Below are 27,643 nucleotides of genomic sequence, written 5' to 3'. Positions count from 1 at the left end.
GACAGACATGCTCTTGTCATGAAGGAATCAACAACACTGGAATTCTTTCTTTATATAACACAAGGGTATATAATGGATAGAAAATCAATAATTCATCAATCAAAAGTACAATGAATCATAGGAAAAATAAACAATCAAAACAACTACCTTACAGACATTAATTTATATGTGTAGACAAATCCTGTGAAGTAACAAAAAAGTAATTTAATGAGAAAAAAAGAACGCTAGTTTCAGCATTTTACATAGATTATATTCAGTTTGCAAAATTTAAATTGCACAGAGAAAAAGTAAAATTCATAAATAATTTACTAACTAATCGGCCTTTAGATAAAATAATGTGAAATCCTTACACTTATATCCGATTTGAAATATGCATGCGTATCAGTCAGTCACAAACAAATTTTCTGAGTTACTGATGTGTCAGCTCTTTAACTCAAAACAGCTTGCCATCAGAGATGAAAATCCGTCGAGTAAGGTGAAATGTGACATTTCAAGGTCAAACTATCCCATCCCTTTCTTCCGTTGTAAGGAGCCAAGATTGTTGAGGATACTCGTTACTGAAGGGAAACACCTTACTCTCATCACACCTCAGTAAAGTTAGCAGTACGACTTCACCCTTGCACCATGTGTTCACTGCATTTAGTCGCACCGCTTCTCGACTGACCTGTCTAGTATGGCATGATCTCAAAGAACAATACATCCGACCAAAATAGATCGTTCGGATAATTAAGGTTGGCAAGCCCGACCACTAAATCAATGTAGCTGCTGAGGTGGGGATATATACATATATATATCATTAATGTGCGATCTCTCATAGTACAACGTAAAATAGTGTCACTCAGTTAAAGGAGTGATTTCTCAGTGTCACAGTCACATATAAACACAGAATGCGATAACCGGTTCCAATATTAAGAAAGAAAATCAGGAATAAGTGAAGGATATTCACCTAAGACGATTATTTTATACCTCAATGAATTCAAGAAATAACCATGTATAATATGAAGCTTAATATAAAACGTAAGACAGAAAGGGTGTTAGGCAAAATAGCTTATTTAAACTTTACATTAAAAGAAACATTCCCAAATCCTGGAAACTACAGCGAAGTCACCGAAAAAAATCACAATAAATATAAGATTAACATTAATAACATTTTACACACGAAGTATATTCTATCTTGTAGTTACAATCATTTCTTCACTGAATGACTGACTTGGTAAGATTTAACATATATCCTAGGTATATAGCTTCATCAATTATGACACTGATCTATGTACAGTTGGTGCTTTAAAGGAAATATGGAAGTTCCAATATTGCATGGAGCTTGATCAGACTGAAAATCTCATTTTAATAGGTAGGTAGGTGTTCAAACAGAATTCAGCTTCTCATGAAGTAATCAAAACAATGGTTCAGAAATCTAAACACTACTTTAGCTGAATAAATGTAAGTTGATAAAACTGTTTTAACAATAATTCTGAACAATATCTATACCCGGTATAGATGCAAGCGAAGATGAAAATATTTTACAGTAAAAAAGGGAAGCAAAATTTAGATACTTCAATTTTCAATTTAAAGATAACAGAATTGTAAATTGATAAGTTTAAGTAAATATTCAGTGTCTCATGCAAAAATGGATTTTACAGAATATTCATCATTATTGAGAATTCATCAGAGGAAATATAGATACATAACAAATTAGTAGAAAATTTCCAAGTGTTTATACATACATAATTATTGAAGAGATAGAAAGTTAATTCATCAGACAAACGGCCTAAGTGAAGAGATGGATAAGTGTTTTTAAACATTTGAATCGGTCCAAGTTGCCATACCTCATTAACACAACAAGATGAACACCGGATTCATAGAAGTAGTGGTGATAATATATAAAAGAAAGATTGCATATAAGAACATAGTACTGGAAGAAAAAATTAGTTCGTAGAAAGAAAGATATGAAGCGATTTTAATCTCACAGTTTAAAGGAAGACAGAAAGTGCATACACCTACGCCACTGTGATCAATTCTGAGCAATGTTACCAAGAGTCTCCAACCATTGGTTACGATAGTCACGCGGACCCCAACTAAGTAGTCTGCATCTACCAACATGGCTCAAATCAGAAGTTAATGACTTCAAGCACTGATGTCACGTTTTGGTTCGGCCACTCTTAAATTTTATTCAACCATCCGCAACACTAATCAGCACTGCGCGTCGTGGTAATCGATGTTCAGGCACAGGCAACACATGGCCCAATGATCTCAGTCGATGAACATTCACAACCTCATCAACTGATTTACCATCATCCCCTAATACCTTGCGTCTAACCTCACTATTACTTACCCAGTGATCCCAGTAGATTCGAGCAATATTTCTAAGGCATCTGTGATCAAATACTAGTAGCTTACGAATATCTTCTACTCTTAATGACCACGTTTAGCAGCCGTAAAGTGAAACAGAACGAACTTCCGCGCAGTATATTCGTTCCTTAATTGGTAGACGAATAGATCAAATAAGTTGTATGAATGAGAATTCTGCCCCTAATATACAGTTTGGATGGCTAAATAACATTCATACGAAATATAGCTCAAAACTGACTGGAAACATTATACACACAAGTATGAATCTGAAAGTTACAGCTATCATTGTAATTAGAGAAACATGAATACGTTTAATCAACGAGAAAATTTTCAAGGAATAATTATGTTGGATGGTAAAACTTCTAATTATTTTATTGGGCATGATTTTTGTATCTACACGAATATGTCTAACTCGACATTTTATCTAACAAAGTACAACATTGTGGTAATATATTTAAAAACAATCACCATTCGTATTAAATAAAAAGTTTGCATCATGTGTTTAATTGCGTGAAGCTTACTTAGAAGCTACATAAATCATGGTCACTAAATGTTAAGTTTGTTAGTGCTTTGAGTACGAATTTTAATTTTTTCCGAACTGAAGAGATTTCATTTGAGGATTTACCACTAAAATCGATTATAAGTCATTTTTCCACTTTATATGAAGATCGCAAAGTGCTACCAAATATCATACTACGGTCGAAGGTGGAGTCAACTCTCCCTCTCGAAATGCTCTCACATGACCACGTGCATAAAAACACTGTCAGGGAAGTCCCACTCACTGCCTCCTCGCAGTGGCGGGGTGTTGTTTACAAAATTGAGAGGACGAAAAGTGAATGTCCGGTGCTTTAACCAGTTTGGTGGATATGTAGGATCCACCTAGGGAAGTTAAGAAAAAAAAAAAAACAACCTAATTTTAAACCAATGGTAAACATGGGCTTCAGAATTTTAAGAGAAAAAGTGAAGTATGAACCTATCGTTGGTCACCGGCTACCATGGGAAGTACAACACTCTAACGTTGCTCCCCTGTCTTGTGGATCAGACCTTTAGGTCGAAGGCTCTGGGTGTGACTCTCTAAGAAAACTATCTACTTCGGTTCGAGCACTCGGGAAGTATTCTAGCCCTCACACAAATCAAGTGGCTTATGTGGCGCATATGTATTTGGTGCCTCCTCGTACCAATGTTTATGTGTTTGAATAAATGAATAAATTAAAAATAAGATCCCAAAGTTGGTATATAACTTACAGATTGGGATTTTGTTATCGTCGACATTTGAGTCAATGAAGCATTATGATGAAAACCATCTGGTGAATTGTTTGGGTCGGAAAAAGGAAGGTGGAGTGAAACATTGGGAATATTATTAGGTGAAGAACCTCTTCGGTTACCGTTACCACATTTTTCTTCCAATACAGACTTGAATCTTGCAATTCGTTCAGCCTCTGTGAGAGGTGGTTCCCCTGGGCTAGAAGTGAGATCTAAAAGAGGTGCACCTGTTATTTGAGGTCCCATGTGCGAAATGTGACGAAAGTCTGAGGGACCTGAAATAAGGTGTGATATACGAGAAGTCCCACTTGTTGGATTTAATGGTACGTTTGATTGCACAGATGGTTGTGGAGTTCGATTTTGTGATTGAGAACGGAAATTTCTTAATCTTTCAGGACTAACCCCATGGGTAGTACTTGATAAACTGTCTTCCACAAGAGAGTACAAATTGAAACGACTAGATTTCTATGAACAAGATATGAGAGATCAAAATAATATATTACTAACAACTTTCTTAGAATTTCATTTTTGTAATTATCCTCTACTTTCACTTATCCAAAAATATAACAGGACTATTACGATAGTAAATATATTGAAATGAATTGATATTTCACTTTTTCATTTTTATATCTAGTTGTCATATTTAACTTACCAGAAGTTAAAGATGGGAATGTGTGTAGAAAGATGTCGATTAGACTTCGCCTTTTTTTTTATTCAGTATTAACATTTACTGATAGCATCCTGCTGATTAAACGTAATGGACTGGTTGTGAAAATATCTGCTGGTCAGGAAATGCAGTGATGAGAAGTATGGAAAATAAGGAAAAAATATACGCATGGGATGTACGAAAAAATCCCATAAATTTTTCACGAAATAAGCTTCATAAGACATTTCAAAAACAACACTAGTGAATGCTGAGTTAATTTAGATAATTCGATAGTTAGTTCAAGACAACTGTGAGACAAAGTTTAGCATACCTGCTGAATCGATGATTTTACAAGCTAATGATAAACGTAATACAGAAGAATAAAGTTATAAATAATAATTACATGCTTAAAAGAAAACGCTTCAAATCCTTACTAATTGTATTTATACTTTAAGATAATGAGTATCTAGCGATAAAAAAAATTATATATAATGTTACTAAACACTTCGGGTCTAAACATAGAGTTGCGAAATACACCGCATTATGTTTAAACCATTTTCAAGTGACCTGTGTTTCGAATGACAGATACTCATTAAACTTAGATGTCGATAAATGTTCTTACCGTGGTGTGGGAATGTGAGGGTTTCCAGTGTTGCCACAGTGAGGGATGCTGGCAGTGCAGTGTCGTGGCTACGAAAGCCGCCTGCTGGAAGTGGGGTTCGAACCCATGCGGGGACACCCCATGGGATTTTAAGTTCACCGCCTTAACCATTCGGCCATCCCGGCTGCATCACTATTAGTATTATTACCTTTTACATGCATGTGCGCCAGGTTAGTAATTTATAATGTACATCGAGTGAGGTGTACGCAATAAAACCAACTAATAATGATCCACATTGATGTAAGCAACATCATTAAACTTATTATACTTAAATCACATTTCATGAAATTAAGCACTTTACTATATTCTAGTGTTGTTCTTAACACAGTGACACAATTGGTTCGAGCAACGTCATCGGTTTGGTTAGAAAAACGGAAACCTTAGTATATTAATTCATATTTAAATGTTTGCAAAACTAGGTGAAGCAGAAAATGTTATTAATAGTAGCAAATAATCACTTGTTTTACAAAAAATACCAACACTTACACGCACGCGCCCCGTAGCACCAAAGATACTAGACTGTGGCATTTGTAATCGCCTACTTCGTAACGCCGACACTTGTTGTTTCGACATTTCTTTGTTATCGGATATTTGAGGTAAGTGGATCAACCGTACCAGCTGCTGTTGTTGTTGACCAGAAACTAAATCGCTTGGAGAAATGTATGGTGGGGAAGGTGTAGCAACATTACCGGTAGAAGAATCCATGATACCACCAACTGCTGATTTACGAGACGACGAGTTTGAAATAGACGATGATGATAGGTGTGCAAGACATAAATGTGCATCCATACTTAAAGGTTGAACACGACAGGAGCTAAGTGTTGATACCCAGCAACTAGTGATAGCATTAAAAACAACTAAACCAGCCTCCGTAAATACATATAAATATGGATAGGAAAAGCTAACAGCAGTACCAGAAATAAGTTTGGCAGGCCACATAAGATTATCTGGTCGTGTTTTTTTACGATTGCTATTCATATAGACTCCACAATCTACATAACAAAGCAAAACAAACAGATAAGGAAATAATTTAGTTGTTTAAAAATGTATGAGTAATATGTAGACGACGAAAAGATATGGAATGCATCGAGAGACTGAGAACACTTTGCGCTTACTTTCAAATGCTAACAAAAACTCATCATCTCCCAATTGAACAGCACAATGAGCTTCTGACGGTGAGTGTTGGAAGAATGCCAGGCTAGAGTCAAGGTCAATGAGGTCTCCACGTAATAAAACTTTTAAAAATAGAGAATTTGGAAAACAAATGATATTAGGAATCTACAAGTCATAAAACAGTTTATTTCTATCAAAAATTAGACAATATTTGCACAAATCCAAACGAAAAAAAATGAAATCAGCGTGTATAGTAATCTTATGTAGGTACGAAGATACAATAAACAAACCAATTCATTCACCAGGTACATGGTTATGAAGGTTAATGATACTACCCGATCGCCTAAACCGGAGAAGTTAGTGTGGGGTTCGAAACTGTGACTTAGTGATTTGAATGTCTAGCATCTTAACAACTAAGCCACTACTTTACACGGAGACATAAATTTTGATTTGATTGATACCTGCGAAAAATATATTACCTTTTCAATTGCTGGACGCAAAGCAAAAAACACATACATTCTTCTACTTGACTTTGAGCCAATCTAGTAGTGTTAAGGTAAGATAAACTACACAGGTTTCCTTATATACCGGATTGGAGACTGTGTATAAACAATTGAAAGCATAAAATCCCTGGTCATTTATTTTTACAGGGATATATAGCATTGAATATGACTAAATATGACTAAAAGTCACTAGTATTCTGGCAATACAATCCCTACCTTGAGCGGGTCCATCGGTCCATATGCTAAACATAGCAAAATAATTTGACGATCCAACACATATCCAATCACCATCTCGAACAAAATTGATAGATTGAACAATATACGGGCATGAAATTTCTTTTAAACGTTTATGTCTTCCTTGTACACGTGCAATTTCAAAAATGAACAGTGAACGATTACTGGCCACACAAATTAAACAAACTGTATTGTTTCGACTCATTGAACAAGTGAATCGAGTACATAATTTTGGTTCAGTAATTTTGATTGGTTTTAAATTCATTCCTTCAAATGATCCAACCAGTATTAATTTTAAAAATCGTTGTTTACCTAAATTAAGAAATCCAAAATCCAGATCGTTAAAACAATTCATTGATTACTCCGTTGAAGTATACGTTAGAGCAATTTATTTATGGAAACATATACAAAATTAGCATTAGTTTAATATAATGCTTTGAGTGACTTATGATAAAAGCTTTTAAAAAAAATCAAAATACTGTACATTCATATTTCGCAAATGTATGTAAGTTTAGATTTAAATATTTTAACATATCAAGCAAAGAAATATGGTACAGGGAATTAAAATTGCATAAAGTTGATTTAACTAGCCAATCCATTCCTATGGTTGAAAGCTTGATGATTTCAATGATAAAAAACAGATGAGATAGTATTTTACTTAATGAATAAAATGACGGTGTATTTCTGTCTGACTAAAAAGACTAAACAAGATATAACAAGAAAAATATATAATTGGGAATTTGGTACTTGAATTTTTAGATAACACAAAATAATAAATCAGTTTAATCAAAAAAAAAAAATTTTCTATAGTACTGTCAGCATAAGAACATCAATAATAATCTAGTTTATCAGTACACTGACTGAAATATGATTCATCCCCTTGCACTAGTGAAGAAACAGCTAATTATTCCAGTTGACAATTCTTATAATTTACTAGGAATGTCACCAAAATACGTTCGAATAGTTGAAAAAGATAACTAGCACAAAAAATCAACACTTATCAATACAACTATGGGTACTGGTTTTAGTTAGTATAAGAAAAACCAAAGAACGTAGTTATTCAAGCGAGCGAAATTTATGTCTTGAGGTTACAAAATGTACAATATAGGCAACGGTGTAAAGAAAACCACTCAGACACTGATTCGTATGGTATCAAAAGCTTAGTTCAGTCTTAAGTAGTGATAATCAATACCATGGTACAAACGAAATAATCGATTATGAAACAGACTAAAACTTCATGTTGCCTCACTGATTAAACTATAAATCTACATCATCTTGACCAGAATGTTTGAATATACACTACACGTCCGCTTAATAATATTGAGATTTTAAAAAAATTACGACCAGGAAACTATAACAAATTCAAATTAATTTCCACAAAAAATATCTTCGTGATAAGATGAAAAGTGATCATTGAGAAAGTCATTCAAAAATCAACTAATATACACTAACCTTGTATAGCAACAGCTAATTGAAGTTCTTCAGCTAATGCTTCAACTTGATAAACTGGTTTACGTGCACCTATACGTGTATTGACTACATAAAAACAAAAGTTAATCATTTGAATGAAATTAACAAGTTATACGTCTAGAAGACCGTATAAAACTGAATACACAAAAGTTTACTTTTGAATATAGATTCATATAAGTTTTGAATTCTGTTCACTAAAACGAATTTCACCCTGAAACAAGTAGCTTACACAAAATATTGAAGTAAATTATCCACTTGACAGTTTCTAACAGCTATAAAAAACAAGACTGGCAAAATGGAAAACACTATAACAACAAACAACGGCAAATTCATCTGGGACAAGTCTCTGATAAAGATAGGTAGACATTTTATCATCAGAATCAACATGTGATTTACCGTGACTGATTTTATGGGTTAATTATATTACTATCATTACGACAGAATTGAAGTTGTAAGTCACATCAACACGTTAGAATTACTGCAGTTGTTTCACCGGATAATGGCGCCAACTTATTTATTTATATAAACACAAAAACGTTGGTACGAGGAGGCACCAAATACATATGCGCCACATAAGCCACTTGATTTGTGTGAGGGCTAGAATACTTCCCGAGTGCTCGAACCGAAGTAGATAGTTTTCTTAGAGAGTCACACCCAGAGCCTCCGACCTAAAGGTCTGATCCACAAGACAGGGGAGCAACGTTAGAGTGTTGTACTTCCCATGGTAGCCGGTGACCAACGATAGGTTCATACTTCACTTTTTCTCTTAAAATTCTGAAGCCCATGTTTACCATTGGTTTAAAATTAGGTTGTTTTTTTTTTTTCTTAACTTCCCTAGGTGGATCCTACATATCCACCAAACTGGTTAAAGCACCGGACATTCACTTTTCGTCCTCTCAATTTTGTAAACAACACCCCGCCACTGCGAGGAGGCAGTGAGTGGGACTTCCCTGACAGTGTTTTTATGCACGTGGTCATGTGAGAGCATTTCGAGAGGGAGAGCTGACTCTCCTCACACTTGGCCGTACCAGAGCATTTGAACTAAGTACGACTTGCAGACAAAACAACAACAACGCAGTTATCAATCTGACTAACTTTTCTATATTGAATATCTATTGACGATTCGATGATTTAACGACAAACAAGATAATTGTGGTAGTCATAAAAGCGGATTCTTAAGAAATTTACTGAAGATCACTTATCAACTTTAGAGAATGAAAATGAGTAATCTGAAATTTCACAAAAGGGTGTTATTTAATGAATTAATATGCGCAAATGATTATACAATAAGAGTTAACGCCATAGAGAAAGTAAGTAAAGATGGTATGCATGTGAGAAAAAAATGTTAAACTTGTTCCAAAGTTCAATTCAACGTAATATATATCGGAAACTATAAAATGGGGATTTGTATGAAGGCCTATGATTAATAATAACATTAAGAAATAAATGGAATTGCGCCACTGTAATTTATTTTGATTCACTCTAAAATCCACGGTCAGACATAACAGTTATTTTGTGGAATTTAACTAAGAAGTCAGCGACTACCAAGACAACTAACACTGCCAATCAATGACTTTAATAAATGTCATTTTCTATTTTACTAGCCCACAGTCCAATATTCTTTAATATTGCATACCTCTGTACATTAGAGTAGGCAAGGGTTAGGAATGAGAAACATATTTCCAAATCACCCCGATCGATGCAAGTTTACAGTTTCATTAATTGAATTACCATTTTCACTGAGATTTAACACTACTGTCGCTAAGGTGATGGTGCGACCCTAAGACTGAGAAATTAATGTGGTACAATACTTAAGTGCTTTTTTTGTTAAACAAAAAATAACTTACTATTGTGCCTAATATCAACAATATAGAGTCCTTCATCCGTCCCAGCCAAGAATCGGTATTCATCTACAGACATCCAGAAAAGTGAAAAGTAATAATAGAATTAAATTAGGGATATGAACACTCATATAATTCGATAAAAAGGTTTCTATGGAAAACGTGACATAAGAACTTACCTAAAACTGAAGCACAATTAATTTGTTTTAATATGACGGATACAGAGGACACAGAAATATCACGCACTTGTAAACACTGAGAAAAAAAAACAAATGGAGAGTAAACAACATCAAAACACATTAACGGCAGGATAAACTAATTGCACAACTATACTGTTTTAATGTAAATAAACAAGCATTAACAATAAAAATAATATTATTGGATTAAACATGATGTTAAACAGAAAGATAAGAAATAAACTGAAAAGTTCAAATTTGTTTTATGTCTATATGAACTTATCAAAATATTATGAATGTAATTTTTGGTTACTGTAAATAGATTAAGTAATATCAATCGATATATATTACACAATGAATTCATTGATAAACTTAATGTCGGTTCAACGAAGGTCAGAAATAATTACCGTACAAATTTCTATGAATGAAATTCTCAAGTATATTACCAAACATGTGACTTCAAGTAGTGGCGAGCAAAATTAAAGGACTGAATGAAATCGGAGAAAATGTGTTCAGAATTCAGAGAATAACAGTGATGATAAGACCTTTACTATCTCTACCGGTTTTGACCATTGACACTGAACTCACTCTATAGCTACATAACAAATATGAAAACACATACAATCGAATAATGATTCACACACCTAATATTCTACTTGCTAATTATGTATCATCTTAATGCATGATAGAGCACAATATGACGATAAGTACGACAAAATACAGCATGTCCGGAGAAGTAAAATATGGAAAAGTACAAGTTTAACTACAGAATGAAAAAAGATAAAAGTATCAGATCCCTCAAAAACCAAACGTCAAGTCATTTTGTGCATGTTTGTATGTTAGTCCGAATCATGAAGTAGACAATGATCAAATAAAGTAATCATAGAATGAACGAAATATATATATATCGCGTGCAATAAACAGTTTTGTAGAATATTCTGAGTACAACTGTTTTCAATAAATTTATAATTAGGTACATTTGTATGGGATTTTACTCTCACAAAATGAAATATGAATAAAACAACAGAAAATAATTCAATGGTTACTTTAAGTTGGCAGAAAATTTAAATATGAATTATGTCTAAAAGACATGATAATAAGAACAACGGCAACAGTCAACATAATAAAATAGACGAAAGCCAAATGAGTCATCAGAAAAAATAAAGAGAGAACCATGATCAATGGTTGGAGCTAATTGTGATAAATTTCATACAGAAGTATTTGTTCATGTATCTCTCAACAATAATTTGTAATAATGAACATATTCTATGAAGAGAATTAGTTAGCAAAGTGATGTAAAAATAAATAGTAAAAAATAGTATCGAAATTTATTAAGTCTAATAGTCGAATTAAGGAGAATGTAGTTGAATTGTAAGATCGGTTGAGTGGTATGAACCAATATTTATTAAATAGATAACATATTTCACGTTGCAAGAACAAATTTATAATCGAGATTTTAGACAGAAATTAATTATACACTCTCAATGTAAACTTTATGGTTGAATTAATAAATGTAGTAGAGTTTAATAAACTATAATAGATTTAAGTATAAAAATTTGAATCAAATTTATGAGTGCATGCTATTTGTACTAATTAGTCTTCTAAGAAGTGAAGCAAGACTTGAACTTCTGACATCACAATTTTTACTATAGAGCGAGACGTAAGGGTCCTGAGTTCCACTGTCGAGGAGTCCTATATAAGGAAGAAACAGCTGTTCAGTGCTTCCTGGTCTTCAATGGTTATCTAAATAGGATCAGTCAGTAACGAAGACTATGAAATTCAACAATCTCCGCAAATCCTTTGTAGTAATAATAGATGTTAAGTTAAAATAAAGTAATAATTCTGAAGATTCTTTACTTACTGGGAAATATAGGTTATAGTAAAAACAAAGAATCAATAAAAAACATTTGGAAACTAAATATCTTTTTTCGGAAGAAACTAGTAATATATTCCTGATAATCGATAGAACTGAAGTCCTTCAATCAACTAAAGCCAATGCAGAGCCCGGCAAAATGTGCATTAGCCTCAAGTTGCCACATTACCATAACGAGATAAAATTAATCAGATGAATCAGTGAAAAAATTGAAATAGTGTAGCAGCAATGACAATGAAAAGTATTAAACATTGGGAAGATCGTTGAAAAAAGACAGAATGAAAAGGTATGTATGGAGGAATACTGGGCTTAAAATCTAGAAAACAAACCTACAAGGAACATAGCATAGTTTAGTATAAAAATTTCATTAAGCCAAGAGACTGTTTAGGTAAACACAAAAAATCTAACTCCGAACACTTGGCTACCGATGAAATCACAAGATTCTCAAACAAAAAGCAATTTAAAACAAGTAACCAATTAAGAATACATGATAAAAGTATGCTGCCGACAGGACGTGGCATTAAAAGGTGGAAACATTTGAAATGAACTACTTTATATATGATGAATTTAAGAAACTTATCTAAACACGTAATATCATCTACTGAATACTGCTGGGGTTAGGGACAGAATAAAAACAAAGAAAATGAAGTGGAAGTTTTTGAAAGGATGCAGATGATTTGACAATTATGTTGACATGCGTTGATTGAAACGGGATGGAAATATGTCATAGTGAAAGAAGTTGATAACAACAAAAAAAGAAAACATAAAATAATATATATCGGGTATTCAAATAATCAATTATATACCTGCGTAAGCGGCTTCAAAATACACATTTTTGTGAGATCTGGTTATGTCAACAGGTTATCAAAACTAAAATGAGTAGAATATAGTCTGAACAAACAACTCAATAGTTGAAAGTCTAATGCTGTAACTAGTAAGCCACTGATGGTAGCAAAAAATGATATAAATTGGTCGCATCACTGGATAGTGTTGTGACAAGTATATGAAGTGATAAAAAACGGTTGTAAGAATTTTAAATGAGTATTTCACGTCAATTTTTCACAATTGCAATCAGAATCAAGGCAGTAGAGATGCGTGAAACTAAATTTATCTATAACGTTTATTTAACACATGAAACCCTGTCATAATCACAAACATATGAAATATAAGTTGAACAATGACCTTTTATAATAAAAATAATATTTCACAATTTCAACATGGAATGTATACACCGATAATAATCTATGAATTAAAACTACTTGAATACATAAATCACTTATCAAAAAAATTTACAACATACCTGTAATTCACTATCAGTATTGATATGACGTTGTAGTAATTTTAATACATCTTGAATTAGTTTAAACCAACATTCACAAAGTGCAGAGCTTTCAAATAAGAGAAATAATGGAGCGCTCGGAAGATAATCATCCACAACAACCTAATAAATATAAAAACATTGTAAATTATAAGATAGATTAATTTAACAATCCCAGTAGGTTGGTGTGTTGAGAAAAATGAAACAACACAAGTACTCCGTGATTGATACACAGTAGTCGATGTGATGTACAAGCTACATTACAATATATTAAAAGATTAGTCATTAGAAAATCCAAAAATTCAACTAAGAATATTTCAAGTCGCTAGAATTTGTAGACTGCTTCATTATCGTTGAAACAAGATACATAAACATTTTCTGTTAAACAGTCAGTTAATGAATAATATATATATTCGATATTTTTCGCCTTTCCGCACTATGTAGGAATACTTTTTCTTGAAATATATGTACTAAAAGACCGGGTTAGTAGTGACGATCTTGTTGACCTGAAGATGCGGAATACGATATGAAATGAAGGAATAAATTCGTAAACCAAAAACTACACTACATTACTGAAATGCAAGTAGTCATTTAATTTACAATGAATACAACTGTAGCATACATCCAAAATTATTCACACAATAAGGTGGAAAAAAAGCTACAGGAAGAAGGTAGGAAGTTTTACCAACAATCAGAGCACGCTAATAAATATGTTGTACTTGTCCAATAAAACTCAGATATCGAAAACGATTTATGTTTGTACCAATCTTACTCCCGAATTTATCAACGGGATTTATTAATCTTCCAGATAACTGGACTAAGGAGAATTTTATATACCGACGAGAATAATGGTAAATGTTGGGCTATTAGTATACATGTATTTCTATTGTATAATTAGTAAGTAACTAAACTATGAATATTCATATTCCGCTTATTATAAGCTTTATCTTAACCTATAGACTATTATTATACGATTTACCATCCTTAAGTTATGCCCAGTTTATTAATTACATTCTCCCATAATTACAGCCACTTTTGGCTAGAACTTGTACAAATGTTAGTTTCTATTTTATGATGTGATGTGGTCTGTTTGACTTGTATATAAACGCAATATCTTTGAAACATATGATTCATATAACGGAGGCTGATATTTGCATGCTGGACTGAACAACCAGGAAGAAGGACTCGAGACTGCCCGTACGGGTTTGTGTGTCATTGGTCGATAAGTCGCTGTTCTTTAATTGGCAGTATCATTACGTTATAACAGAGAATGCAACTGATAATTAAGTAGAAGCTGATCTAAGAAGATATGAAATAAAACCTGAAATGACGTCAACAGATTTATAAATGCCACTATACTAAATCAAAGATATGTTGGGAAAGGCAGAAAAATAAATCATACATTTTGCCTAGGGATATTATATTGTCAGATGACTTGTTTAATAGCGATTTTACACAAAGTATGATAACTGAAACCTATCGCAATAAAGCACTTCCATTACATGAAGGAAACACCGTTAAAATGTAAAAGAGATAAGTATAAAAAAATACCTTCAATATTTTTGGGATATCTTGCTGCTTTGCATGGATTACATCAGATGCGGTTACATAAGATACAGAAAAACCAGAACTACGTAAATCTACAATTCGACTTGGACTGTTCGACTGGAACATGGGATTTGTGGACGTATTTAATGAACTCAAAGAAACGTTATGACTATTTGATAAATGGAAATTTTGAAAAGTTGGAGATAACGAATTGCCACTTCCGTTTAAAGCTGCAATATTTGACGATTCCGAAACAATCTTTATTCAAATAAAGAAATAAACGACAAGTCCATAAGAAATTTTAGCTTCATAATGAATTTATTACTTAATACTAGGCTACAGTGAAGAATTCTTGGATAAACATAGGAAAAGAAGCAAACTTTTAAACACAAGACAGTAATCAGAACACTTGAAAATTTTGTGCATGTCTTTTTATTTTTGACTCCTGTGCTGACAGATGGGAATGACAAAAAGAAGAGCAGGAAAAAGAACAAGTAAATATGAAGTCAGATTACAACAAAATGGGTATTGGTCAGATTCTTTGCTTCATTAATTATTCCAAGCTTACAGATAAGTTTGAACAGATGAAAGTGAATGATTTATCAACATGTTGGAGGAAAAACACATGTGATCGAATCTACATAAATATATCGTGATAATTTACTTGCACGAAAAAAATTGACAAACTACCAATTCAATAACAGTTAATTGTTTAAAGTTCACAAATATCGTAGTCCAATCCAACTGCATAATAAAACTAATTCATTTTATAGACATACTCACCTAGCATTCACACATAATTTTAATTGACAGATTTTAACAAATAAAAGTGCAAGGCAGAATCTATTTATGGCCATTTGATTGCACGAACTTTTTTTAATACAATCATGTAACCGAATAAAATTATCCGATAAATAAAACATAAACTCTACACATTGGATTATTCTGGTAAATTGAATTATGACGAAAATTCTTAGAAAGTAAACGTTTAACATTAAGGTGAAACAGTTATTTAAGTTAATATATATTTATCAAGTTGATCGGAAAAACACATAAACATTAAAATTTAGATGTATTTATTAAGCTGTGCAGTGTCTTCACTCTGAACTTGCTATCGACTCAGAATACACAGATGACATAGTCCTGTTTGGTGAAGACGCTGATAGAATTCAGAGTCTTTCAGCAGCACTAAGCAACAATGCCAGAATGTTTGGAATGCGCTTCTCTCCCTCTAAATACAAGTTGTTGCTTCAGGACTGGTCTGCGTCAATACCTGAACTAAGGATAGGGAGTGAAGTGGTCAGACGCGTTGGTAACTTCATTTATTTTGGAAGTCTGATCAGCCCTAATAGGTTGGTATCTGACGAAATCTCAGCATGGATTCGAAAAGCTCGTTTGGCTTTTGCTAACTTACGTCATCTATGGCGAAGGCGAGATATCCGTCTATCAATAAAAGGACGAGTATACTGCACGGCAGTTCGTTCTGTTTTACTTTACGGCTGCGAAACGTGGCCACTAAGGGTAAGAGATGCCCGTAAGCTACTAATGCTTGATCACAGATGCCTTAGAAATTTCGCTCGCATCTGCTGGGATCACCGGGTAAGTAATAGTGAAGTTAGACGTTGGGTATTAGGTAATGATGGTAAATCAGTTGATGAGGTTGTAAATTTTCCTCAACTAAGATGGTTGGACCACGTGTCACGTATGGCTGAAGACCGATTACCACGACGTACAATGCTAACCGATGTTGGGAATAGTTGGAAGAAAGTTAGGGACGACCAAACCAAAACGTGGCACCAGTCCATAAAGTCACCAACTTCTGATCTGAGCCATGTTGGTAGATGCAGACTACTTGGTTGGGGTCCGCGTGACTATCGCGACCAATGGTTGGAGACTCTTGGTGACATGGTTCAGAATTGTTCACAATGGCGTCGGTGTATAGACTCTTTGTCATCCCCCTTAACCATGAGATTAGAACTACTTTATACCTTACTAAGAGCTTATTCTTTCTTCCTGTACTATATCCTTATATGGGATCTTTCTTTTATACTATTACCACCATTGAATTAACTACCTCTGTGAATCCGGTGTTCATCTTGCTGTGCTAATGCGGTATGGCAACTTGGACTGATACATATATGTGCCTGGTCCTACGTTGTAGCTGATGGTACTTGTTATTCAAAAATAATATCGACTCTGGGATGCAGATATACCCAGCTAGAATCTTTGTTCTTGCTCTTTTCAGAATCCAGAATAATAGGAAACGTGCAACCTCGATTCCCCTGCTGGTCACCATCTATCTCTGCTTATAATTAATTATCTGGGTTTTTTCAATAACAAATTTAAAGGCATTGGCGTTTGTTGAACAACCATGCTTAAGCTAATAGAAATAATGTTACTAATAGAAATAAGGCAATTTGCAGATTATTGTAGATAACATAAAGAAAATTCAGTAAAGTATAAGTCTAAAATTAATGACATTACGGAATTGTAATACTAAATATGAATATAAGGCAAAGTTATTCATTTGTAAAGCTAGCATTACTTGATCGAATAATATGCCTATTATGTAGGATATACAAATAGACCATATACTTATAACAGGAAATAAATTTCTCTTTAATAGTCCATTTTGTTTTGCTTTTTTCGACAAATTTTCAGTGTAAACGATACTAAGGTTAACATAGATTGAAACAAAAGATACGAACCACATCTATAGTTCATTTATATAGACTCTTAAAAATAAAGAAATACTTACATCGTAAAAGAATAAGCGCTTATCAGATAAAAATACACGGTATTTCATCCATCCACGTTTGATTCCACCTAGTTTGGGCATCTAGACATTTAGAAGTAACAACAAAAGCTAGCATATAGTCAGATCAATTTTTCAGGAATAGTATGATTAGCAAATCCATGATAAATTATTCAACGAAACATTTAAAAAAATCACTAATGTTAACAAAAGTAGAATCTCTACAAAATATTGAGATGAAAAATAACATAAATAAAGAAAACTTTTGGAGACACGAAACTGATTTTCATCAACTACGTAGAATGTACCATACAACTCATTCCGTTTCATCCGAAAATGAGAGTGATTACGAGAGTAGAAGCTGTAAAGAGACTGTAATTTCAGTCTTATAAATTCAGCTTTAAGAAAACATACCTTAAATTTTAACAGTGATCTATTTTGTTCCTATTAATGACTCTGATAAAACAATATAAGTTTCAAAGTATGTCTATTGATCCCCATAAAAAATGAGAAATAAAGTGGATAGAACGGAAAAATCTCGATACTGAATTCCAGTTAAGCAATTAAAAACTTACTAACTAGGTGAGTCTTATATTATAAAGCTGAGAGGTTGCATGCTTGCGTTACGTAATTTGATTTACAGAATGAGACCAATCATACAGCGACTGTACTTAAAACTATACTTAAAGTTAATATAAACCTCCAAAGTATTAACCTGAATCGTCGTAATCAACATAACTGGTTTGAGGTAAGTAAAAGATTAAGCAGATACTGGAATGATACAAAAACACAGAAATTATCGAATAGTTGCAAAATTCACCTTTACATCACTTTCAAAATCAGCACCAAAGCCATGTGAACCATCTAAAATAAACCAAAGAACAATAATCAGATGAATAAATTCCAATTAATTATAAACTTGAAAAGTCCAGTTTTATGATCTACGCAAAGCGACTTTGAGATAACTGGGGACTGAAAATCAGTCAGATTTAATTCCAAAAGATAGTCGATACATCTAATTGTAGATTTTAGGAGTAAAGACTTGAAATATATAAGTAGAACAATTGTGTTCCTCTTTCATGTTCCTTGAAAACCTGAGCTTTTATATAACTCTAAAGTTCATATTTCCCTTATTTATTGGTTCTTGTCGATCTACATTATCAATTATTATAAAAAATTTACGAAGATTTTGTGAATTTTATAGTCAACATTACGGACTAACTTTAGTTTGACAACTATTGAAGGTCAGGCAAAAGTGGACAATTGTTTCATCTTAGCATGGGATTACCCTGAAGTATCCATCATCAACAGTCACCAGGAATCGAATCAATGAGTTGGCAGCTTCATAAAATCATTTATTGGGTTTCGAGATTCATTCGCAAAACTTAGTGATAACACATGTCTGACAACAAAAATTTTGACTAGGTAAGTATGAACGGATTTAAACAGTTTTCACCAGATTATTAGGTACAAATGAAAAGGAAACCTTCCAACTCCATTAAATAAATAAGAATGAAAACCTAAATATTGAATCACATGAAAAGTTTTAATAATTATATTTTAAAAATCAAACCAACCAATACAATTCGAATTAGGCGCAGCACAAACAATATGTACAGACATACGACACCGATGATGGCACTTTAATTGACAATCTTGACATTGAACGCCTTGCCACTTCTGACCTAGTATCAAACTGCCGCAAACGTGACATTTTGTTGGTTGCAAAAACGTGACGAAAGTAAATTTGTGTGTCGAAGTAGATGTTTGAGACGCTCCAGAAGCATCTAAAGTAGTCCAAGAGTTTTGTCCTGGTGTTGATGTATATGGGCTATTAATATCAAGTGAAGGGAGCGATCGTCTGTTATCCATTGCGTTCTTTTCCGAAGTTGCTTTCTAAAAAAAATAAGATAACTGTCAGTTAAATATTTCTTTTAAAAAATTTCAACAACAATATACAAATAACCTGAACAACGAATGCTTTCAGAGTGAATTCTATTCAAAACAATCTTGTAGCTAGTTGTAAGCTACGTACAAAAGACGTTTTGAAAGAATTTCAAACCTTGCATTACCTAACACATAACTTAAATTGGATTACTGTTAAACTAACCAAAGTTCATAAATCGGAACCGGGTAAATTATTTTACAACTCAACAAGTTGTAGAGACGAAAAATGATTTATTCATCATCGATCGAAATAAATTTACAGTTCTATAAGTCTAAACATGTATTACACAATATGATACACAAATGTAAAGATTTTCTCCAACGAGTAATCAATTCCCGGAACCTACTTATGAAAGTGCCTGGTCCTTCTTCTAATTCATTTAGAAGAGTATCGAACAAGTGCTTAGATCAACTGTATTTCATTCAATGAACGTCGTAAATAATGTGGGAATATTACTTTTCTTAATTGAATACATGGCATAAAATTGTAAACTAGAATAGTAAATAAAAATCGACCTTAAAATAGAATTAGAAATCAATATGTAACAGTAGTAAGACGACCAGAAGTGGACATGTGTTAGAACAAAAAAAGTTATGAAGTAAGATATGTATGAAGTCAAAATAACAAACAACTAAAGACATTGTAAATGAACTTTAGTTGTGGTGTGAAAGTAGAGAAAGAGGAAGTGGAAAATCAAGAATTCTTTACGATACAAGTCACAATGGCCCATTTTACAACAAAATTTTAAAAAAATTTATTTATATTAATTAGCATATTTCTTAACCAACAAAATAATATTTGATTGTGGTAGATACATGATTATTGTATATCAATCGGAAAATAAAGTAACTATGACAGGATTGAATAAATGACAAATAAAATGGAGGGAAGAAATCTTATTTTCAGACAACTGAAGAACTAATGATTATTAGCAGTCAAAAATGACGAATTATTTGCCATTACCGTTGAAGATACCTTGTATGTGTGTGTGAGAGATAAAATGAGGGTGAAGTATGATTTTCATATATAAATCAATGTAACTAGGTTTTATTGTTTTTTATCTACATTCGATTAAAGGAGAAAGTAGTGATGGTTAAAAGTAGCATGTTTACAATGTCTAGTGTAAGTGACCAATAGATGTAGTGTATGATGAAACGTGGTCAGATGGCAAAAATAAGAAATATTTTTTAACGCAAAATGGTTATCCATATTTTACTACAAACCAAAGAAAATATGTGGAAATTGTAATGTTTACTTCATGTCTAAGAACGTTTAGAGAACTATCTTAAACGTTAATTCTTAGCATAAATACTTAAAATAGAATGATTAGTTATATCCCTTGTAATCGCTAATCAGATTAGTTTTGTCTCACATACATGTACATTAATATTTTGTAATAAGGATGTAGTCATATAGTCATTTGTTTAACTACTCCGATTACGGGACAGTTGGTGACAGTGGTAATAAACAGCAAAAGAAAGCATAAGACCTGGTACAAAATACTTAGTTGACTTAGATTTGTGGACAGTATTGACTTGACAATAGCAGATCACTTCGTAACATCAACTGATTGGCAAACCAAACATTATTGCAAAAAATAAGAAAATATATACATATAATAATAATAATAATAATAATAATAATAATAATAATAATAATATTGATTAAAAGCATGAAAACACGACAAATGGAGAAGTATGCTATGAAAAGATTCATATGGCTGAAAATAGTAGTAACTAACCGGCATGAAATTGACTGCATCGTTGACGGTCTAACAGTAAGAAAAAGAGAAAACGAAAGAAATATTTAGCACGGATATTGATACCGTCAAAACAACAAGAATGTTTACAAATGAAATACCGTATACATAGTAATTCCGTAAGTAGGTAGTATGGATAAAACAAAATGCACTTTCATCGGAATACATAATAAAACTGATAAATAAGAATCTAAGAATAAGATGGGTTAAAACTAGTAAAATGATGTTCAGATGAGATAAGAGAGTAAAATTTGTCTGTCCTTGACCTAATTCTAAGAATAATGAACAGTGTTAACAGAATTGTTTAGGCATGTGAATATGTGTAATCTATTAACTATCAACGAAAAATTCAAACAAAACATTGTGAACCCCGTCAACAGAAATCGACCCCAAGATCTACAGTTCTCACAGCGAGCGCTTAAAGTTTAGTTATAAGTCACCATACAATGATTTACATGTTTAACTTCAATCAATTGTTAATATCGTCTAATCATCTGCTAATGCACTTTGTGGGTAACTGCCTCACACTGACAGGTTTAAATTCCGCTGATGACGATATCACATGACGAATTCAGAATTAATCCTCGGAAGATTATAGTCAATACATAGGGGTCTTGTGAATCAATTAACGATGTTAACTATAATGCTAGAAGAGATAAGAAGGAGGTTCTCAGTTCCCGGTTATCCATTCTATCTAGGAGCTTTTGGTGTGTCAGCTCTTTAACTCAAAACAGCTTGCCATCAGAGATGAAAATCCGTCGAGTAAGGTGAAATGTGACATTTCAAGGTCAAACTATCCCATCCCTTTCTTCCGTTGTAAGGAGCCAAGATTGTTGAGGATACTCGTTACTGAAGGGAAACACCTTACTCTCATCACACCTCAGTAAAGTTAGCAGTACGACTTCACCCTTGCACCATGTGTTCACTGCATTTAGTCGCACCGCTTCTCGACTGACCTGTCTAGTATGGCATGATCTCAAAGAACAATACATCCGACCAAAATAGATCGTTCGGATAATTAAGGTTGGCAAGCCCGACCACTAAATCAATGTAGCTGCTGAGGTGGGGATATATACATATATATATCATTAATGTGCGATCTCTCATAGTACAACGTAAAATAGTGTCACTCAGTTAAAGGAGTGATTTCTCAGTGTCACAGTCACATATAAACACAGAATGCGATAACCGGTTCCAATATTAAGAAAGAAAATCAGGAATAAGTGAAGGATATTCACCTAAGACGATTATTTTATACCTCAATGAATTCAAGAAATAACCATGTATAATATGAAGCTTAATATAAAACGTAAGACAGAAAGGGTGTTAGGCAAAATAGCTTATTTAAACTTTACATTAAAAGAAACATTCCCAAATCCTGGAAACTACAGCGAAGTCACCGAAAAAAATCACAATAAATATAAGATTAACATTAATAACATTTTACACACGAAGTATATTCTATCTTGTAGTTACAATCATTTCTTCACTGAATGACTGACTTGGTAAGATTTAACATATATCCTAGGTATATAGCTTCATCAATTATGACACTGATCTATGTACAGTTGGTGCTTTAAAGGAAATATGGAAGTTCCAATATTGCATGGAGCTTGATCAGACTGAAAATCTCATTTTAATAGGTAGGTAGGTGTTCAAACAGAATTCAGCTTCTCATGAAGTAATCAAAACAATGGTTCAGAAATCTAAACACTACTTTAGCTGAATAAATGTAAGTTGATAAAACTTTTAACAATATGACACAAATAATAGATACATCTAAACAAATAACACCGGCTTTCATCTGTGTACCCTTAAGTCTTAGCGGCACAAAATAGCACACTGATGCCTTTTACTAAATTACACAGAATAAATCTTAAATTTGTTTGAAAACTTTTATTCTTGAAACTGTGCATATATATACACAAAACAGACGAAATGCATGTATTATACCGGTTTATTTTATTGTTAAATGTAGAACAGAGTGGAAGTAATTATAGGCAGAGATAGATAGAGCTAAGTAGTGGAATCCAGGATACACGTTTCGTCCTATTTTGGACTCACTAGCTGGATATACCTCCAACCCCGCCTTAAGTCACAAACAGTATAAGCAGAGATGGATTGAAGTCATCACCTGGAGTGAAAATCAACTTCGAAATGCAGGTACATCTGGCTGATAAATCCCAAATTGCACGAAACATTCGTTCTAGATTGCACTGTAGGCTACCATTTATCTCTGATTATAATGTTTGTGACTTAAGGTAATATCGAAGCAGTGCATGCAGGATCCACATATACTAATAGGAGATTGATCAATCGCAGTCTTAAACGTCAAGGGGAAGATTCAAACAACCAACAAAAAAGAATGAAAGCAAATTTTCAAATCCTTATATACTTCGTAATATCACAATGACTAACAGATGTGAAGCAATTTATATGAGCAGTTTTACCTAATTGATAAGATAAACAACGACATGAAATTATATCTTTTCAAACTCAAGTATTAATTAAAACAATCACGAGGATTTTCGGACTGAATAATCTGTAATCATTGGAAATCTTTGCAAAATTGTCATTTCACTTTGTATGAAGTATTCTTATGTCAGTCAGTCAGTAACAAATTAGAAATTCGTACGTACGTACATCAATTCGAGTTGTCACACCACATTAGCACAGAGATGCAATTGTCGACTCGAATTCCGTAGTGGTAGAGGTAGTAAGAGTAAAAGCAGTAATCGGAAACATTAGGGTTTGAAAATGTTATTCAAGGAGTATAATCCAGTGAAAAAAATTTGGAAAGAAAATAAGGGACATGAAGAATTCAGAAGATTAGAATTTGGGAGAACACAAAGAGTGAATGCACCTACGCCATTGCAAAAGATTTGGAGCCATGTCATTCAAGATCTCTAACCATCGGTTGCTATCATCTCGCGGTCCCCAACCAAGTAGTCTACACCTACCAACATGACTCAGTCCACATGTCAGTGACTTCATGGACTTGTGCCATGTTTTGGTCTGGCCGCCCCTATCTTTCTTCCAACATACTCCTATACCATTGAACATTGCACGTCGAGGTAGTCGGTGGTTGGGCATACGCAACACATGTCCCAGCCATCTCAATTGATGAAGTTTCACCACTTCACCAATTGATTTGCCATCCTTACATAGTACCCGTTTCCTAACAACTGCGTTACTTACTCGATGGTCCTAGGATATACGAGCAATGTTTCGAAGACACCTATGATCAAATACTAGTAACGTATGAATATCCTCTACTCTTACCGGCCATGTTTCACTACCATAAAGTATGTCAACTTAGTGTACAAAATCTTCGTTATAAATAAAAGACTACCTGTGAAACGAAAACACTATACATCGAGCATATTATTATCATAGTATATTGCTAAACTTACGTCATTATTCATACGACATAAACGTGCCTGGTTGGAGGCTGAAATTGTGTAGAAAGAATTTGGGTAAAAATTAAAATGATTATTTACATTGGTAAACTGTTAGTTAAATAACATATAAATGATCAAACAAACATTATGTTACGAAAAAACAGAAATTGAGTAGGATTTGAAAAAAATTATCAGTTACTTAGTTATCATTACTTTAGGAATTCTCCAATGAATGTTGTTACAAATAAAAATGTGCTTCAATTAGGTGTATCGACTTTCTTATATTCTAGGTAATGATATGCTGAAATACTGACTTTTTATTATACGATAAGAAATCATCGACATTCAATAATTATCTCAAAGTCGAAGCGCCAGGTTACGAGCGGTTTCATCTAGAGTCAGCGAAACAATACAGATTTTAGAATTTTGTAACCTGGAATAGCATTCTACCCACGTGAAAATATTATCGAAAGTTGGGATCTCCAAAAAAACAAATCATCGTCTAAATGACTGTAAGTGGATAAATTAATAAAAAGCCTAAACATCGGATAAAATCAGTATTAGTTTAATCAGTAAAAGCATCGCGAAACTAGATATTTGTCCTAAAAATTCAGCTTGAGTGTAGAATATACGAAATGCATAATTTTGTCAGTATAACAAATAGAAAACTACTAATTGAGTGGTTTTCAACAATCTGACTAATTACACTTGATGTAATCTTCATACATCAAATAGAAATAGTAATAACACTTGAACTAATTATATCGACCCAGTTTTGTTTTGTAATTTAATTTCGTTCCTACACCCTTAGTCAAAATAAAGACAGTCCATAAACCAGAATAATGTTTAACTTCAACAAAAATAGTCTGATTTCTTTTTCAGTCATCAAAGAAAACAAACAAATCAATTTTTTTTATGACAGAATTTTAATGTTAAACCAAAATAAAAATGAGTTTTTCAATCAGTGTTAAAAACTTTTCTACTTTTCGGTAAACGATTTTGAGACAATTTATGGTGTTTTTTAACAAGTTCCAAATTAATGACACTAAGATTGAAAATGAAAGAAATATAGAAAATAACCAAGAGGGATAAATACATACGCATAAACATTGAATATAAAAATGAATGTAGATAGAATTAAAATAATTAAGTGTAATTCGATGTAAAACTCACCTTCAAGTAATTGAGCATTGAGATGTTCAATAATACGATCTTGTTCCTTAATTTTCAAATCTTTTTGATTAGTTTGACTAAACAGAATCCATTGAAAGAAAAACGCGAAGTTTACAACGAATAATACTTACAAAGTTTTGTTTTATATTTTAAAATAAGTAACTGTAGACGATACTCTAAATTATTATATGGATAACAAGGAGAAATAAACTAGTCCTTTGTAAAAATTTTTGTACTGGATTGTTAGCATACTAAGTTTTAGCCGATATTCTACTGATGTGTGACGACAATTAAACCCTGAAATAACAATAGCCATGTCGCTACCAAAATTGTATATGCATAACATGTCAGTTGTTGATATCGTTGGAAAAAGTGTTTTTAAAGTGAATCAACTACTAAGAGGTGAGGTATTTATTTAGATGTAAAATAAAAGAAACTGAGTAAGGAAGAAAAGAAATATATTTTTAGTAAGCAACTTATTAAATATTTATTACTGGTTGAAATCGTGGATGCGCACTGCTGAGGAGTCATATACTAAGACGAAACGGCCGTCTAGTGCTTCCAGGTTTTCTATAGTGGTCTAGCTTCAATTGACTCATGATTTCAACCAGTGAAATTTCTAAAAATCTCCACAAAACACATTCTGAAAATATTTATTAGTTTAACGTTAGATTTGCATTTCGGAAAGATTTTGTGATTTTACGTTATCTGAGCTGGAAAATCTTTTACATGTTTTAGATGATAACATTGATTAGAAAAATAAGAAAATAAGCTACGATAATGAATCATTCTCCATTAAGAACATGAAATTACTAAAAAGGAAAGTAGATGTTCAAAACGTGTAATATTATCTATTTTATTTGGTTTCTCACGCATAGAAACACCCTCTATTCGTTAAATATCTTCCGAATTGATCATTATACAAGTAATTTACGTCCACTAACAGAAGCAATTTGTTCAGGCTCAAAACACTACTTGACATAAAAATCATTTTAAAACATAAATAAACACGAAATTTCGAATTATTTCTTGATACAGACAATAAAATTTATCGTAGACGAACAAGAAGTTTAACATAAATAATTTTTTTAAGTAATACAAAAAGCTGATAACGAATTCACAAATGTGTAAAAAGCAAAATGAACGGACACAAACAGCAAATCACATAACTAAGGTCACTAACAAGAATAAGAAAGAAACATCAATTGGAAATATAACATAACTCTATTACGGTAGTTTTCTAAACGATGGAAAAACTAAGACAGAGGACATGAATCGGTCGACAGAAATGATGATTACTCGATTGTAAAAAAGAAACTTAGCAAAGTGTAGCAATTATGCGCTTGCATAGTTAAAAAGGACATGACCTGAAACATCTATTTGATATATAGACGCGCAAACGATCATAATGATATTCCAACAATCTAAACTACACACACACATTAACCAACTATATACAACACACAATTTTACTAATGGGATGATAGAATAGTTACAAAAATCTATTCACTTTATTTAAATTAAGCGAGACATTAAGTAGTAGTACAACTCGAAAGTAGCTCTAGTATGAAATAAGTAAAACATAATATAAATAAGAACTATAATAATCAAT

The 27,643-nt window shown here is 32.8% G+C and overlaps 1 protein-coding gene across 2 annotated transcripts in view; it reads right to left on the bottom strand.

Annotated features, from left to right (window-relative positions):
- The window catches only part of CDC42BPB_1 (Serine/threonine-protein kinase MRCK beta), a 55,399-nt gene that overhangs the window by 7,001 nt on the left and 20,755 nt on the right, over positions 1-27,643 (bottom strand). Inside the window, exons 14-28 of one of the 2 annotated variants that reach the window (XM_051209566.1) lie at positions 26,032-26,108; positions 24,871-24,908; positions 21,440-21,469; positions 19,328-19,646; positions 18,571-18,614; positions 17,754-17,834; positions 14,999-15,253; positions 13,430-13,570; positions 10,260-10,335; positions 10,087-10,149; positions 8,222-8,305; positions 6,752-7,081; positions 6,035-6,154; positions 5,406-5,911; positions 3,595-4,077 (exon numbers count right to left, since the gene is read on the bottom strand). In XM_051209566.1, the coding sequence (XP_051075022.1) occupies positions 3,595-4,077; positions 5,406-5,911; positions 6,035-6,154; positions 6,752-7,081; positions 8,222-8,305; positions 10,087-10,149; positions 10,260-10,335; positions 13,430-13,570; positions 14,999-15,253; positions 17,754-17,834; positions 18,571-18,614; positions 19,328-19,646; positions 21,440-21,469; positions 24,871-24,908; positions 26,032-26,108 (2,647 nt within the window). Of the gene's footprint in view, positions 1-181; positions 3,229-3,594; positions 4,078-4,589; positions 4,614-5,405; positions 11,233-13,429; positions 13,571-14,998; positions 15,254-17,753; positions 17,835-18,570; positions 18,615-19,327; positions 19,647-21,439; positions 21,470-24,870; positions 24,909-26,031; positions 26,109-27,643 lie in introns of those variants that run through there. The other variant, XM_051209567.1, reaches the window with a different exon arrangement.

The sequence above is a fragment of the Schistosoma haematobium genome, chromosome 1, assembly GCF_000699445.3.
Source record: "Schistosoma haematobium chromosome 1, whole genome shotgun sequence".
Taxonomy (NCBI): Eukaryota; Metazoa; Platyhelminthes; class Trematoda; order Strigeidida; family Schistosomatidae; genus Schistosoma; species Schistosoma haematobium.
Note: the sequence above shows the minus strand (reverse complement) of the source record. Positions and strands in the feature narration are given on the sequence as shown.